The following is an 18,011-nucleotide window of genomic DNA, read 5'->3' on the forward strand; positions in this document are numbered from 1 at the left end:
TGGAATACTCACATGGTTTGGAATGGCGTAAGGGTGAACAACTGATGACAGAATTTTCATTTCTAGGTAAACTATACCTTTGAAAAAAACCACTGCAATGACTGTTTAAAAAAAAAAAAACATGAATGAAATGAAACGTCATTCTACCTGAGATTTCTCACGAGGCTGTTTTTCTGTGGCAGGTCTAGGAAGTCAATGAGGAAATTCATCCTGGCTTCTGTTTCTTTAGATGAAAGGCCATGAATTCGACCGTAAAACCATAGTGTGTTACTGATAGTGAACTCATTGTACAGAGCTATATCCTGAAGGCAGAAAGAATGAAAAAAGAAAGAGGAAAATATATGAAACTCAAGAGGATTAATTTATCGGATTAATTATACACTAGGCTTTGTGGGTAAACACCAGTCTCTAATAATCTCTCACCTGTGGCATGTATCCCACCATCCTTCCTGGCACTTCATGTCCTGGGAAAGCAGGTGGTTTCCCCAGCGCTGTGATATGACCATGTGAGATCTTTAGAGTTCCCACAATGCATTTCAACAACGTAGTCTTCCCACAGCCACTTGGCCCTAGCAGCCCATAACTAAGAACAGGAAACAAACATAATCAAAGATCCAATCAATCCTCCAAAGCCCATCTAGTACAATGAGTAATTCAAATCCTTTTTAAATTCAGAATTTCAATTTTAATATTTAAATTCAAGTGAATCAAAACAGTAAAAAATATTTCTATTCAAACTAAATGCTGTTCATTTTAACTATTCAAAAAACCTGGAAAAAAGTATCACGGCTTTCACAAACATTTTCAGAAGCTCACTGATATTGATATTGATAAAAAATATTTCTTGAGCATCAAATCAGCATATTAAAATAATTTCTGGAGTACTGGAAGTAAGAGTAATGACTACTGAAGATGCAGCTTTGCCATCAGGAATAAATTACACTTTAAATATATTAAAATAGAAAATGATTGTTTTATAGTATTACTGTTTTTATTGTATTTTTGATTAAATAAATGCAGCCTTTGTAAGCACAAGAGACATCTTTCAAAAACATGTTAGAGACTCCAAACCTTTTAACATGTAAAGTTCTAAACAAGGAACTAAAATGCAGACAAAAAAATTATCAAATGACATGTGGGTGATTTAGATGTCTGTGAGAGGAATTAGAAATAGGAAGTGAGAAATGTTATTTTAGACACAGAAATCAAGTTGAGAACAGCAAAAGAGTTACTAAATGCTTTTCAATACACTCATCATCAAAATAAGAGAGCAGTTATGCAGTTAAAAGTGGCTCAAACCCTATTTCTTTTCTCTAAAATCTTATTCCAACTACTGTCAGGATAAACTGGTCACAATGCTTTGAACAGACTTTCAGAAAAACTGCAGTCTCACAAACATAATCTGATCCACTTCTGCACATCCAGAAACTAAACATTATTTTAGAAAAAAGAAACAAAGACATTTGCACAATATTTTAAAATATTGTTCTGATAAGACTTATCAGATCACAAACAGGTGATAAGAGGACAGATAGTCAGACCTAAGTTGATGTAAAAGTCAGTGAATTGTGCACTGCAGTAGCATCACAACATCACGTTCACTGGTCAAAGGCCAGGTGCTAGATTCTTCATTGCCTCAGTATAGAGTATTTTAGAGGTTTGTTGTGCTACTTGTGCAGAACACCTAAGGGATGAGGTGGGGAAGATATATGCATGCATGTGCGTGACATGTCACATGAGCATCAGGTCAGCATTTGGGCATGTTTTCTTGCTTAAAGTGAACATTCAAGATTGGTGTAACCAGATAACATATTCAAAACATATTTAGAAAGCCAAAATAGTGGACTCACATTTGGCCCTGAGGCACTGTCAGGTTGAGATTGTTGAGGACTTTAAGTTTCCCATATGAACGACACACATCTCGACAGTGGATTGCAGTGCTGCAATTCCCAGCCTCCAAGTCAGTCTTCATTGTACCGCTCTCCAAGCTCTACAAATAAAGAAACTGAAATCAGCTCAAAATAAATATTTTGACCAAAGTAGAAAAAAAATACAAGGATCCAAATCAGCTTTAAAAATGTAAAGAAACAAAAATGAAACAGAAGATATTACATTAGCTACAAACAAATACGGCAAAGGAAATGTATTTGTTGTGTTGTCTATAACAGCATCATACACTACATGACTTACATTGTTAACATGAAACAAAATATGATGCCTCTTTTGTGATCCTTATATTGGTTTCTTAGCAACAGCTCAGATTCTGTAACCAATTACCGATGGAGCAAACTGGGTCATCTGAACTGTAATCTGTAATCTCTCTTTCTTTACACAGAATCTCTTTCTCTCACTCACTCAATCTCTGCACACTTAATCCCAAATGTTTCATCACAAAACACAAAAAAACACTATCAAGGTCTCTAATTCTTGCGTTAAGGCCGTCCTGGAGAAAGGAAGACTGATGACGAAGATCTGGGCATATCTGATCGTAATCAATGCTAATTGGCGTTTTATTATCATCATAAAATTATTCAAAAATACATCAAGAAATGCATTTAAAAATTACTTGAATATACTGATATTAAGAACATGTTTCCAGTTTCCAAATTAAATAATTGTAATATTTTTGTCAAAAATGTTTTAAGTCAAAAATGTTTTTGTGGTATCTGGAGACTATAAAAAATAAGAATAGTATTTTTAATAAAAAGCTGTAGTTTGGCATCATATATTATTTATTTATTTAAAATATTATTTAATATTTTATAATATAATATTATATATATAATATTTTATAATATCTTGTCAGCTACATCAACATCAGTGTGACAAAACCAAAATGTGCACTTATTTAAGTAAAGTTTTCAATTAAGTTTCTTAGTACTTAATACTTTACATTTTAGGGTCAATAAATAAAATATTAGTAGAACTTTTTTAGTATTTGGTCTAAAAGATTACATTTCTGAGAACATTTTGGACATTTTTATTTGTCATCAACCTATGCGTGTATACTTTAAACCGCACTCTGAGATTTAAGGTCCTGATGTGAAAAGAAAACTGTCTATACACGAACCGGTCGGATGGAGACAACGTGGAAATCAGCTGACAATTTCGTTACAACAGCAATTTTGAGCAGCTGAACTGGTTTGGTTTTCTATTTCTTCATTGTTTCGGAGGAAGCGCCTCCCTGTCACTGCACCTGACAGGAGCTTCACGAGCTGTTTGGGTCCTTCAGACAAACTTTCCAACTACTTGGCTATTTACATGCAACCATCAATTCTCTGATAATAATTTATCGAATAAATTCAATTTTAAAGATAAAATACAACACTTTACAGAGCACAAGATACCATAAGATGAAATAAGTTTTATAATTCAAGTTCAAATGAGCGTCTATACATCCTGCACAGCTGTTTAAACGGTTAAAAACCCATCTATACAAACTTTAGAAAGAAAAATAGTTTTTATACCAAGCTTTACAATCCTTGAAGGAAAATCACGTCGATGAAATTAACAGTCCAGCTGTCCGGTTGTGAAACACTCTTTTTTGTCGCAGCGTTATTTCATGTCAGGTGCAGCGATGCGCAACGCTTATAACCGCCGGCCACAGGCTGACAGTAGCTGCGCGTGTTATTTGTCTCTTCTACTAGTTTACCGACAAGCCCCGCCTCCTGAGCGGTCTGTCTCCCCTCACTAACCAATCCGATTCCGAGACGCTATACAGAAGCAGACTGTGATTGGGCAGTTGAGAAGTCGCTCAATTAGCCATAGCAATCGTAGCAAAGGTGGTACAGCAAAGGACAGTCTATGATCGAAATACAGGGGGGAAATAACGATGTCTGCATGCTGCATTTCTACAGACACAAGCAACAAACACCTTAAAGACAGAAATCCCTGAGTGTTAACAACTTACAATTACAACAAAGAGTTTTCCTAATTCAAGCGGTTTGTTGAAATCGTTCTCTTCTTCTCAGTGATGGAGAGTCTGATTCGTTTTCGCGAATCGGTTCTTTTGAACAGTCCGTTTAAATAACTGGCTCAAAACCCGATTCAGAAATTATTTTACGTCCTGCCGCAATTACGTCACCGTGTGGCAAATTTAGACGTTCTTAATAGCCCCAATAATGTCATAATATATATATATATATATATATATATACTATATATAGGCACAAATAGCCGTTTATTACTTTTTACTTGTACGGGCGTTTGCTTTAGTTTCATGTGTTCCAGAATTTGTTGCAGCCATGATTCAGCGTATAAAAGATGTCAATTTGAACCTAATGTAATTTGCATTTAAAATATAGCAATATTAAAATTGATTTACACCTCCTCGTTGAAGTAGGTAAACTTTTTATTCGTTATCATAAAATGCTATAACCGTGTTTCTTATCTGCAATGATAAGCTGTCGTTTCTGCTTTCATTTCACCGTCTTTTTAAATAGTTCAGACGATTCAATTAAAAGATCCGACTCAAAAGAACAATTCTCTCGGTCATTTCTAGTTACATTCCGCTTCTGCGTCATGGGGAGACACTGCAGCAGTAGCCTAGACCAATCCGTCTTCTATGCTCCGCATCTATATAAACGTAACAAACATGCACGAACGCCTGTCAAAAATCAGCTTATGACTGATTTCCATAGGATTCAAGTCTCAAAAAGACACCGGCATCACAACATATCGTAATTACATCGTTTACACATTGGCACGTATCGTATCCACTCATGCAGGCTCAGTTACATAAAATGTAAACATAAAAATGAAGAATAAACACAATAACTCACTTTTTGCTCCATCTCCGTGCTGTCGTCAGGTGCTTCCTCGGTTCCATTACCGGACATGATTACCGTGCCGGCGATCAGGATGCTGCCAGAGAGGAGCGGCGCTCGGCTCAGTGCGCGCAGATGAGCCGTTTAACTCATTCTGCTCCAGATCAGAGTTTAACTGCAAGTTATAAACGCTCAAGGGCCACGTTTAAACAGAATTACATAGCATTCTGATCACTTGTGCGTCTTTTCACCAGTGGAGCGTCTCTTATTCAGAACGCTGTGATTAGTGTAGCTGCGCAACCATCTTTGGTCGTTTCCCTCTGGGAGAGAAAACCTCTCTGGAGTAGAAACATGTTTATTTGCATCAAATATAGATACGCATAACACGTATGGGAGAGAGGGGAAAAGAAAAGTCACACATATTTAAAGATGAAACTGATATAGCTAGTAGCACTAATGTGAACAAACAGGAGAAAAGAACAGAAAACAAAGATAAACAGCAGCTCCCTCCTGATAGACAAATCACCAGAGAAGCTAGACGTTTCAGACACAAACAGAAGACACACAGAGTATGTGAGGAGATCTTAAATGCTGAAAACCATCCAAAAGGAATACTAATTTCTGTGCTTTTATTATTGTTAAACTTTCAAATACAATTTAAAACATAAGACAAAGACACAACTTCCTTTATAAATTTTTTTTCCCACAGGACCAGTAGCTACAAACCATCTTTTCTTGAAGACTTCATAGCACTGCTGTCATATTCATAGTATATCAGATTGTGCAAAAGCTTCACCTTAAAATAATACAGTGACAAGACACTAATAAAACAAACAACAACAAACAAGTAAAAAAGCAGGCATGCAAAAAGATGCAGCTCCCTTATTAAAATCTCCCTTATCAAAACTGCATTATAATATAGTCTTTTCTTGTGTGCTTGTCAGTTGTGGTAAAACAAATAAATAAAACAACTATTGGAAGTAAAAAGAAAAGGATGGTTAGAAGATAAAGGTGAACAACAGCCTAAAAACTGGTACAAATCAGTTAAAGGAAGCACTGAACCGAATGACATTTAAAACAATACAGAGAAATAAAATGAAAAGCACATACTAAAACATATATATTTATATAGCAACCAGGGGTCAGTTTTTATTTACAGACTCTGGTTTCAAGTAGTAAAATGTGCAATTCTGCATTTCACCTCATTGAGCGAGAAGTGTCATTTAAAAGAACTCACATTTTCACAAACAGCACTCAGAAATAAAACCATAAAAAATAAGTAATGTATCAGACAATAGGTACTGTTTTAAATACTGTGCGTATACCAGATAAAGTATTTTTACTGCGAAAGAAAAATCATCAGGGACGTTTTCACATATAGCTGGATGATTTAATCCAGTTAAAAACATTTAACAACTGAGGAAGTGAAGAAATAGGCACTAGGCAGCTTTTAAAAGATTAAATTGTTATATTAAATATGGAAGAAACGGTGACTTGAATTGTTTTTGGAGCTGTCAGTGAATGATGAGGCTGTAAGGTGATTGGCTGATGCCGTGTTCGGTTATATGTGATTGGCTGCTGGAGTTAGGATGGAGGGGAACATTAGAACCCTGGCCTGCATGAAGGATAGGTCAGGGAGAAGAGAGATGACCTTTGCTGCTTCTTTGCTCATCTTTTCATCTTTTTCTGGCTTCCTGTCAAACACACAGAAAGAATGAGCATTTTCTCAGTAATTACAGCAGAGTCGCACCCTATTTTGACCTTTCTAAACCTCCCTAGCTGTAAATTGGCCATGTAGTTGTGCTCAACATGTTAACGCATGTTAAAAGTGTGTGCACATGTCTAACCTGGCTGTTGTTCTGGTTTTCTCCATAGACTCCATGAGTTTTGTAAATGCATCTGCAATGTAGCGACCAGTGGCGTTGTTCTCCATTTTAGCTGTAGTCAGTTCATATATCTCTGGATCAACACCTAAATAAACAGAAATAAAAATTAAAAGAGACACAAATATGCAGACACGTTGTTTTCACTTCTTTGTCATGCTTCAAACTTACAGTTCATCATGATGACAGTAAAGACAGTGAAACTATGTAAACAGGATCTCAGAAACACTGTAGAAAAACCTTAAATGAAGTATAAAGGTCATGCAAGACTCTCACTTGCCTAGTAAAACTTTAAGATAATATGGCAGAAGGAAGAAAAAAAAAGAGATACTCACAGAGGAAGATACTGTAAGTAAGTCCAGAGAGAGGAAACCAGGGACAGAACACTAGACTACGAACAAATGCTAAAGATGACAAGCTTCTCTAAAGACTGATTTTGAAATCACAGACACAATGGAAAAGGAAGAAACAAAGGTTTCACAGCAAACCACTCACTTCTCTGAGCCAAACCCTTTCTGTTCTAACCTGGTAGTGGGGTGTCAGTTTCACTATCTGAGCTACATTCATCCACAGGGCCAAAATAGTCCAAATTTAGCTCTGATATTCCCCCATCTTGTGCTTCACATGAGAGCCGCAGCAATGATAGCAGGACATGGAGGGTTAGTATGTTGTTAGTAGTTAAACATACCCACAATATATTAACAGTATTAAATACACTACCATTCAAAGCTTCAGTAAGTTTTTTTAAATTAATACTTTTATTCAGCAAGGATGCATTAAATTGATCAAAAGAGACAGTAAAGACTTATACACTGTTGCCAAGGATTTCTAGTTTAAATAAATGCCATTGAACTTTCTATTCATCAAAGTATCCTGAAAAAAAAATTATGGTTTCCACAAAAATGTGGAGCTGTTTTAAGCATTGATGATAATAATAGGAAAGGATGGTTGAACACCAAATCAGCATAATATAATGATTTCTGAAGGATAATGTGACACTGAAGACGAGTAATGGCTGCTGAAAATTCAGCTTTGCCACAGAAATAAATTACATTTTAAAATATTTAAACTTTTAATTGTGTGCATTTTCTTTAAATAATAATAATAATAATAATAAAACTTACTGACCTCAAACTTTTGAATGGTAGTGTACATGTATAAGAAGCATGTAGAGAAAAGGCAGATCAGCACCAGGGAATTTGTATTAGGAGTGACAGGGCAAGAAAAAATAAAGAGAATAAGAAAAGATAGAAAAGCAAACGATGAACAGAATACTGTAGTATAATATATTTATTGACATGTTTAATAACAATTTGGTGCAACAAAACTGGAAAAAAAATACTATCCAGAAAAAGAGATTAAGGTAGATAATTTTGGTTATAGGAATATTCTGGATTTCTTCATTTAATCTTGACAGCATTTGTGGCATAATTCTGATTATCACTAAAAAATAATTGACTCATCCCTCAATAAAAAAGCAAAATATCAAGGCAATTGCACTGGGAGAAAGTCTTAAAATACACAATGTTTAAAAAAATACAGCCATAACAAACTGTAAACTTTTTTTTTTTTAGCAAAAATTAACTAGGAAAAAGGAGAAGACAAAATTATTTTCTGTGGTAATCAACATTATGAAGCAAATGTTCTTGTTTGAACTTGTATTGAACCCAGAACATTCGCTTAAGATCAAGCAAAAGTGGGAAATCACAGTATGCAAGGTAAGTTGGTCAAAAAAGTGCATTAACAAATGTTTCACTGTTGGTCACAGTGCGTTTTGAGACAGCAAGGAAAAACTGTTTTGCTTTTATCTGAATGAAAACAGAATTACACATTTACATAGACTGTTACAGAAATGACCACCAAATGAAACCTTCACAATTTTAAAATAGCATCTCAATGTGTTGTAGCATCTATATGTAAAATGTGGTGGTGTTTCCCCTTTAATTTCAGCCAAGCTGTACAATGGCTTCAAGTAAGCACCAGCAATAAGATCAGCTATTCCAAAAAAGATTTGCAATCTCTTTTTTAGTCAAACCTGAGACAGAAGCTGGTGCACAGGGAGCAATTTGGTTGTATTTTTTTTACAACACAACTGAGAACATACTTGATAATGGGTATAGTTCTCTTTATCTCAAGTCTTGCATATAATGGCAAGGTAATAAATCACAGTCGAAGCTGCATACTTATAGTCTGAGGTAGTATATTTCAGCCTCTGTGTGTAGCCAGCATGAGTCTGGACTTTAACAGTGAACAAGAGGGGATAGAGGTATATAGATAAAAGGTATATTTATATAGATATAAACATAAATGAACATTTAAAAAGGAAACTGAGATGAATGGATTTATATATTTGCTGACTAAATAGTGTTTCAACAAGAAAGACAAAAAAATGGGGGAAAAAAGTTTCCAATTCTTTGGATAATAAACAAGATTTTGATGGCTACTTCTCAAATTGTTCTGCTAATGCTAGTTTGGTGTTGTTTTAAATCAACACTGATAAAACAAGTACCAGGAAAGAAACTTTCCTAAGTGGTGTGTGAACTGTGAAGGAACAGGAAGTTTGAAAAATGGAGGGAAGAAAAGTGTGTCGTGAGAGAGGAAGGAAGTGCTCAGACAGGGGTAAGCGAGGCAGCATCAGGAGTAGGATTTCTGCCGTGAGTGACGAGTGGCTTTTTCTTGAACTCTAGAGAAGGAGGCACGGCGAAAAGACATACCGTCAATACTAATGGCCAAAGAGGGCGCCACCTGCAGGACAACACATGGAGTTAGCAAGCATTCAAAGTACTATTTCAATCAACATAAGAGTAAGAAAATATGAAAAAATACAGAAAATCTAAAGACTGAAGATTAGATCACTAATATATCTGTATCCATATATCTATGTGCATTTCGGCACTTTTCACCTGAGTGCATAGAATATTTCCACTCTCCACAGGAGCAGAAAGGGAAAGTGCAGGAGATTTTTGAGACTCTTTGGTGGGTTCCAGCATTCCCTAAAAAGAAGGGACAGACGTTTGGTGAAAAGAAAAACATAATAAAATATATATTTTATTGTTTAAAAAAAAGGTCTGCTATAAATGGCAGTGTATGTTTTTTTGGGGGTTTAGGACTTTACTCACCAGTCCAGCAGCAAACATAGGCACGATCACTGGCTGCTTCTTATCTCCAGTGAACAACTACGAGAGGAATAAGAAGATGGTGAAAAAAAAGTAAAATCAATAAAAAAAGTAATAGTTAAAAACTGGCCATCATACACTACACGACTGAGGATGATACACTAGCAGACTTTGAAGTCAATCTGATCACAACAAACTCACGCAGAAACGTGCGCCTTGTTGCTAGGAGACGATTGACAATTGAAAACAATAAGTGTTCTAAAATCGGCTGAAAATATCAAACATGTTTAATATCCTGCGACTGGATGTATTTAAAGTCTGAAGCAAAAAAAATCAGAGTCTGTGACCATCATACACAATGCGATATATTCTATGGAATCTGTCAACTCAAACCTGCAGACTGGCTTTGACTTTCAGCAACTAACGTCGACTTCTTCAGAATGTATTTCGGTGGGAAATCGGGGGGAAAATCGTTTAGTGTATTCCAGGCTTAACAATACCGCATGTCTGTGCGGTATGTACTTTAAAGAACTTACAATATTCCTGATTCCTAGGCAATCCAGAAGTATTCTGTTGCTATGGGAACCAGCCCACTTGTACTTAAGGCCATGAGTGCCATGGATGTCCTGAAGGTGGCACCACATGGCCAATGCATTCCTGCACAAATAATAGAGAACCAAGACCTTCATAACCCTGAGTTCTTTCTATGAAACTATTGGCAAACTAAACACAAAGGATATATTTAAACATTAGCTTATTCATGGAAGTCGCCTCAGGTTAAAAAATATAGCAGGTAATTGTGAAATAGAGTTTAAATTAAGAAAGAAAGCCACACTGTGAGATGTGAAGTTGCAATTACAACAAAGTCACAATTGTGAGATATAAAGTCAATTGAATTGAACTACAATTGCAATTAAAAGCAAATTAAGCCTGGATGTGAAGATGTGAAGTTGCAATTACAACAAAGTCACAATTGTGAGATATAAAGTCAATTGAATTGAACTACAATTGCAATTAAAAGCAAATTAAGCCTGTGAATCTTGATTGTTGAGAGGCTTGTAGCCAAGATGAGACTCTTACTCCTGTGCAAAAGAGCTGCTTGGATACCTTTGCTCCTGAGGATCCTGAGCCTGTAGGAATTTGTGGAGGGGCAAGACCTCAGTGACCCTGCTGACCTCAGGAGGGATGTCTGAAGGGAAGGCAGTTCTGAAGAGATGCTGTGTTTTGCAGCTGAAATCAGCCTGAGAGAGACACAAAACACAGGTTGCAGTTCATCTAAACTTCTTACATACTCTTTAAATGTTTGATTTTAGTTAGACTAAAATTCTTTAATGGACTGCAATTCATTTTAACAAAAGTATGTTACTGATTAACATCTAACAACTCACAGTGCTACTCTGGAGGTCGTCACTAGAGGGTGCTACTGAAGTCTCAACATCTTGTTCTTCTTTACCCAGGTAAGTACTCTGTTCATCCCCAAATGTGGCCCATGAACCCTGACCCTCTTCAGTGACTTCAGGTGGTCCAAATGCAGCCCAGTTGTCCTCCTCTCCCACCACCACACCTCCAAACGGAGCTGAACTAAAGTCGGCAAAACTGTCACTTGGAGGCAACTCAGAACAAAAAGCTACTTCATCGTCCGCTGTTTCCTCAGCCAGCTCATCGTCATCCTTGAAGTCCTTCAGGGTGTCCGTGTCACCAAACTCATCATCCGTAGAGCACCTGGACATCGCTGTGACAAATTCAGGAAATCCATCCTGGGTTATAGATTCAGTTCGGCTGAAGTCTGCAAAACCCTGAGTTGCATCTCTGAAATCTCCAAAATCCTCATCAGCTGTGGGGTCTATGTTTGTCTCAACCTCCTCATTTACTTCCACCTCTGCCTTTACAGATGATCCATGAATTTCCCTTGAGTCTCTGCTCAGCTGTGTGTCAGAGATTAGATCCACATCCACTGAGGGGTCCGTCTCTGTTTCGGCTATGTCAACAGAGTCCGCCGACCTATCTAGACAGTCTGCGTCACCACAAACAACAAAGTTCTTCACTTGATCCTGCTCACCTTCAGCCTCCTGTGCATCTCTACTGGAAGTAAATGACTGGAAGTCACCAGATAACTCCAGTCTTGTTTCCATCTCTCCAGGTTCAGATTCTTCTTTATGCAATGGCTGATTGTTCGAGTCTGGCAGGTTGTCCGTTTGGTTAATTAACTGCTTTCTGTCTAACACATCTGCTATGTTGACGTCTAGTCCAGAGTGTTCCTCAGTGTCTGTGCTTTGTAAGCAGGTGGAAAGAGCAATGTCCTGCTCTGAATTTGCACAAGACTCACTGTAGCCGTTACTGAGGCTGTGTCCATCACCCGTGCTGCTGTTTTGGACATCGGGAATTATCGAGGGAGAGTTCTGACCATATTCGACAGAGACCTCCATCTGTAGGTCGGAGGACGTCACGCCATCTGTGAGAATGTCAGACGATTCCTTCTCTGTTTTCTCGACACTGCGGATTGTTTTTCCTACCATTTTTTTATCATTATCCCATCCACTCCCCGATACAGTGACATTCTGCACGGATTTGATGTACAGGTCAGGTGGGGAGTCCTCCAGTGCGTTTGATTGGTTGAATGTTGTGGGCGTGTCGAGCTCTGAGAAGCTGAAACTGGACGATACCCCTCCACCATCGAAACCCCCAAACTCACCAAACTCATCCTCCTCTTCTTCCTCTCCAGCCTCATCCAGTGGAGGCGGAGAGGAAGAGTACAGATGGATGACATCGGGCTCCATGGTCCTCTTGCGCCACCTGTGGCCACATGCACACACACCCCTAGAGAATAAAAAATAGAAAAGACAGAAAGATAAATACACAAAGCTTGATGTTGAGACATGAATTTAAAATTAAAATTACTTTAACTATCAACTCTCTTCAATTGGCATCACGTTTCTTTACATCACTTTTCTTTACTACATATTTAATACATATAATAGTGCACTGCTTGGCAGTTAGGTCTTGTAGTATAGTTTTTGACTAAAAGCAGGAATAATACAAAAGTTAAAAAAAAAAAAGTTACAGGCTTCAGGCTAAAGTAGTCAGCACTGCTGGATCAGAGAGCAGCCCATTCATTATTTACCAGCACTTTAGATGTGACCCCTCTTTCATGGGCTAAATCTAGGGCATGGTTTAAAGAAAGCTGCAAAGAGTAACAACACTTTTTAGCTTGTGCACGAGCAGTAAGATGACTTGCAATTACAGTATTGACAGGTCCTCCAAGCTCAAAGGATCTGACAGGTCTCACATGATGGCTAAAGTAGCAACAGCTACTAATATTTAACCGTTTGTCTGCAGACTCATTACCCTGGTGTAGAGTACAATGGTGGTGCAATGAGGAAATTTAATAATAGTGGTCATATGCAAATTCACTTTTCAGTACTTTCAAGTAGGCTCATGTTTCCTTGTTTCTGAAAGTTTCTGACACGGTCACCATTGTAAAAGTAAAAGCAAGTTGCAAGTTTGTCAAATTGCAAAAATCGGCACTAGTTTACATGGCTAGCTAATCTACACTTAGTGTAAACAAAACAGGTGACAGCTGGATAATAATTCTAGAACTCAAGATAACACTTGTAAAACATTAACCTCACAGAGACAAAGCATTGATATTAATGATTTATCAGTATCAAAGCAATGCCCTCGATTACATTTGAGTGAGCCCTGAAACACTCTATGACAAACATGATTAGTGTTTCAAACAATTCATGTGTTGAGAGGTCAGCTGGCAACTCCTTTGTCCTTCCTTTGTCCTGTTTTACATTTCCAGCGAGAAAGGCCTGTGAGCAAAAGCTTTTAAAGTCGGCATCCCATGGATGAGGCATGATGATCTAATGGACACTGTTAGTAATCTGACTTGTGGAAAAACTTTATTAGGTCACACAGTAACTTACATACTGTACACTACCATTCAAACATTTGAGGTCTGTAAGTGCTCACCGAGAATGCATTTATTTACAGTAAAACAGAAATATTGTGAAATATTACTACAATTTAAAAATAATTATTTTCTATTTTAATATATTTTAAAATGCAATTTATTTCTGTGTTGACAAAGCTGAATTTTCAGCAGTCATTTCTTCACTCTTCAGTGTCACATGATCCTTCAGAAATCATTCTAATATGCTGATTTGTTGCTCAATAAACATTTCCTATTATCAATTTTGAAAACACTTGTTCTGCTTAATATTTTGTGAAAACCTTGATACATTTTTTCAGGACTCTTTGATGAATAGATAAAATTGTCTGAAATAGAAATATTTTGTAACATTATACATGTCTTTGCCAATTAAATTTAATTTAATTAATCCTTGCTGAATGAAAGTATTAATTTATTTTCCAATAAACAAACAAACAAATAAATAAATAACTAATAAATCTTACTGACCCCAAACTTTTGAACAGTAGCATATACTGTTTTGTGTGTGTGTGTGTGTGTGTGTGTGTGTGTGTGTGAGACGTCATGTTTTTCTGTTCACTCATACCTAAAAGTAAATTGCACAGATGCTCTTTGATTCTGGAAAACCACAGTTTACAAATTTCAGTCAGTTACACAAGCACACAATACACTGATGTGAATTTGGGCATTTATGATTTGAAATATTTTGCCTACTAGCCCACATATTAGAGTATTTAGTTTGCCCCATGCAAACAGACACGCTTATATACACATGCACACTGTGTAAACGTTGATATGTCCTCTTTGAAGGGAGTGTAAACTGATGAGGAAACCCAATCCACTTCCTTTGTGCTCTCAGACAAACAGCACAGACTCAGAGCCAGAGACCAAACACTGAGGGACAAAAACTCCAACCATTAAGAACCAAGATTTAGCCTAATTCAACATTAAAAAGAACTTTCAATTGAAAACTTTCAATTGAAAACAATTTGAATGGTATTGTCCAGCACAATTCACAAAACCAGGTTAGAGGTTTTTTTTTTCACCCTCATGAAAGACTGCTGAAGTGGTCATACCTGAGATTAGCCAGTCTACGCTTGTTTGTAACAGAAACATTTAAATGTTTATGCTAAAAATAAGGATGTTAAAAAAGTCATGAAGTCAAGTATGAACCTATTACAGGGTCCCAAAACCTTATTTTGACCAATGAAGAATTTCCAGGACTTTTTCAGTCATTCAAGGATTTTTTTAGAACACTTTTATAGGTAAAACACTCACAAGAAATACGTTCTTGCATAAATAGTAAACAATTACATTCACTATGACTATTTCAATAATGGTTAAGAATTCATTCATTCCCATGACTATTCCAGGCCTGGAAATCAAGGTTGTCCATGACTATGGGAATCCTACTTTATTAAGTTATTTGTATTTTTTTTAATTCCAGTGAAAACAGACCTTAATTCTAAGAGCATCAGTAAAGGCTGGAATACACTACATGACTTTTCAATTATGAACAAATTTTAAAACACCAAGTATTATACACTGACTTAAATGGTTACAGAGAAAATCTGGGCATCAAACACTAAACAAACACACAGTAACAGACTTATCAAGTCATTCAGAACACAACAAACTCACATAGAAATATGTACCTTGTTGCTAGATGCATGACATTCACTACAATACGCATTCAAAAATCCGCTCAAAATATCAAACATGTCTGAAATCCTCAAACTGGACTTAATTCCATCATACACTACGATTATACACTATCTATGAAACCTGTAAACTTGCTGACTTGTCAACTTGTGTAGTCAATTCGAGCCTGAAGGTAAATTCTTCCACACAAGACAATCATTTCTTTATGGATTTCACTTTGTGGACAGGGGCACTGTCTTGCTGGAATAAGAAAGAGCCCTCTTCAAAACTGTTGCAACAACATTAAAAGCACACAATTCTCCACAATTCTCCATACGGGAGTAACCGAAGAAGTGTTTTAATTGAAATATGTATGAGGAGAAGACAAATTAGGCAATGCATAAATGACTCTTTATAAATATACTGCCAATGACAAGACTCCTGGGTAATGCTACAGGGCAGACAACTGACATCTAGATACCACAATAATGCAAATCAGGTGTCTTTTGACCTCCTGTGTCATTTCTAAATACAGAGAAATAAACATATATGGTAAATACGGATTTATAAAGAGTGTTTTTTCTTCTGTGGAACACAAAAGAAGCTGTTAATCGGATTGGGAAAAATTGCAATAAAGGACAAAAAAAAAAGACAGCTTGACAGTCATTGCATCTCTTCTCCATTCAATGACAGTAAATTGTGACTGCGACTGACATCCTGTCTTGACATTCATCTTTTCCATGAAAGTCATACAGGTTTAAAACAATATGAGTGTGAAAAAAATATGACAGCTTTCATTTTTAGATAAAATATTCCTTTAACGTGCACTTCAACTAGAGGAAGTGTTTTGCGCGAGCTGTCACATCTCTTCTGACATTATGACACGAGACTGTCATCAACCGGTGTGGTTTCTAATCCACCTAATCCCTCAGAATAACATTTATCAGGACTAAGCTATAAGAGTAATAATAAAGTTAGTTATACCATCGACGTTGTCACAGAATTGTCTAAGAGACGCTCTTGGTTTGACAACAGCGCATGCAGCACATTATTCTTACCTTCACCTATCCGCTATGGGGATGATCATGACGGCCACTGAACCTGTTCAGCGAGAGGACAAGCACTGTCTCGTCTTGTCTTGTCTAGGTAAAGTCAAACCGGCTCTCGCTGCCAGTTTCTACGTTCATCCGGAGTTCCGTGTCCAACAATATGCAACCGGAGAGCCAGACCTTTATTATCACTCTGCCAGATCAAGGAGTGATCTACCGACCCCTGTCGGTACGGAGCAGGTGCAACACGACACGAGACAACAATGAATGTATGGATAAAAAAATTAAAAAAAACTTTATCATAGAATTATACAGATTCGTAAATGTAAATCATAGCTGATAGCTGGACTCAGAGCTCAAAGAGTACAAAAGACATCCCCTGAAAACGCTAAAAAAACCTAAAAGTATGTTTTAAAAATGTATTATTATGAATTTAGCACGATAATTAACTAGGCTAGTTAATGCATGTGCATTAATGCATTAATGCATGTGTCAAAAATGCAGCTTATTGTAGTAAAATCACTTTTTAACTCATTTTAATCACTAAAAACATGATATTCAGTGTCCTTCATTTTGTGTAGCCTATAACCCGGTAAAGTCAATGTTTAAAAAAAGTTATATTGCTCAAAATTGTTAACCCTGTGTTAATGATGGCAGATCTCTGTCTAACATACAGTCAGGTCCATATATATCTGGACACATGCAGGGACACTTTTTTATTATTTTAGCTGTTGACCAAAACATATTCAAGTTACAGTTATATAATGAATATGGGCTTAAAGTGCACACGCTTTAAAGGGGTCATATGATGCGATTTCAATTTTTCCTTTCTCTTTGGAGTGTTACAAGCTCTTGGTGCATAAAGAAGATCTGTAAAGTTGCAAAGACTAAAGTCTGAAATCCAAAGAGATATTCTTTATAAAAGTTAAGAGTCAGCCACGCCTACCTAAAACGACTCGTTCTAACACGCCCCCACATGTACTGTGGATCGCCGGATCAGCTTTCACCGTGGACGAAGCGTCCAGCCCAGGGTCGTCACATGTGGTTGCCGCTCCTTCGTCGGATTTTGAGGGTATTCTCATCAAAATTGGAGTATAGCTTAAGGAATTACAGCTCTATAATATGTGCCTCCCCCCCTTTTTAAGGGACCATAAGTAATTGGACAATTGACTCAAAAGCTGTTTCATGGACAGGTGTGGGCTATTCATTCGTTATTTCTACATCAATTAAGCAGGTAAAAGGTCTGGAGTTGATTCTAATAAATATGCCATTTGAATTTGGAAGCTGTTGCTTTGAACAAATCTATTAGAGAGATAGCAGGAACACTAGGAGTGGCCAAATCAACAGTTTGGTTCATTCTGAGAAAAAAGAACGCATTAGTGAGCTCAGCAACATAAAAAGGCCCGGACGTCCACGGAGGACAACAGTGGTGGATGATTGGAGAATCCTCTCCATGGTATATTAAAACCCTTTCACAACATCTAGCCAAGTGAAGAACACTCTCCAGGAGGCAGGTGTGTTACTGTCAAAGTCTACAATCAAGAGAAGACTTCACGAGAGCAAATACAGAGGGTTCACCACAAGGTGCAAACAAGGCCAGATTAGACTTTGCCAAAAAACAA

At 37.0% G+C, this 18,011-nt stretch overlaps 2 protein-coding genes across 3 annotated transcripts in view; both read right to left on the reverse strand.

The window, feature by feature from the left end:
- The window catches only part of LOC107720922 (ABC transporter G family member 20-like), a 26,675-nt gene extending 21,728 nt beyond the window's left edge, over positions 1-4,947 (reverse strand). The window contains exons 1-4 of the mRNA XM_016528757.1: positions 4,782-4,947; positions 1,851-1,990; positions 424-583; positions 148-302 (exon numbers count right to left, since the gene is read on the reverse strand). Coding sequence (XP_016384243.1) covers positions 148-302; positions 424-583; positions 1,851-1,990; positions 4,782-4,838 — 512 coding nt within the window. The 5' untranslated portion in view covers positions 4,839-4,947. The remainder of the gene's footprint in view (positions 1-147; positions 303-423; positions 584-1,850; positions 1,991-4,781) is intronic.
- A 523-nt stretch (positions 4,948-5,470) lies between these two features.
- On the reverse strand, positions 5,471-16,580 carry aftphb (aftiphilin b). 2 transcript variants are annotated; one of them, XM_016528774.1, is made up of 9 exons: positions 16,399-16,580; positions 11,154-12,582; positions 10,873-11,006; positions 10,302-10,422; positions 9,769-9,825; positions 9,553-9,642; positions 9,364-9,394; positions 6,614-6,737; positions 5,471-6,460 (listed from the first exon to the last, which is right to left on the reverse strand). In XM_016528774.1, exons 2-9 carry the CDS (start codon positions 12,540-12,542, stop codon positions 6,328-6,330), a joined length of 2,079 nt encoding a protein of 692 aa, XP_016384260.1. In that variant the 5' UTR covers positions 12,543-12,582; positions 16,399-16,580; the 3' UTR covers positions 5,471-6,327. The 2 variants fall into 2 exon arrangements, with proteins under 2 accessions (XP_016384260.1, XP_016384253.1); XM_016528767.1 differs by having other exon boundaries at positions 10,846-11,006.
- Between the last annotated feature and the right edge of the window lie 1,431 nt (positions 16,581-18,011).

This window comes from Sinocyclocheilus rhinocerous, unplaced genomic scaffold, assembly GCF_001515625.1.
Source record: "Sinocyclocheilus rhinocerous isolate Xijiao unplaced genomic scaffold, SAMN03320098_v1.1 scaffold432, whole genome shotgun sequence".
Classification (NCBI taxonomy): Eukaryota; Metazoa; Chordata; class Actinopteri; order Cypriniformes; family Cyprinidae; genus Sinocyclocheilus; species Sinocyclocheilus rhinocerous.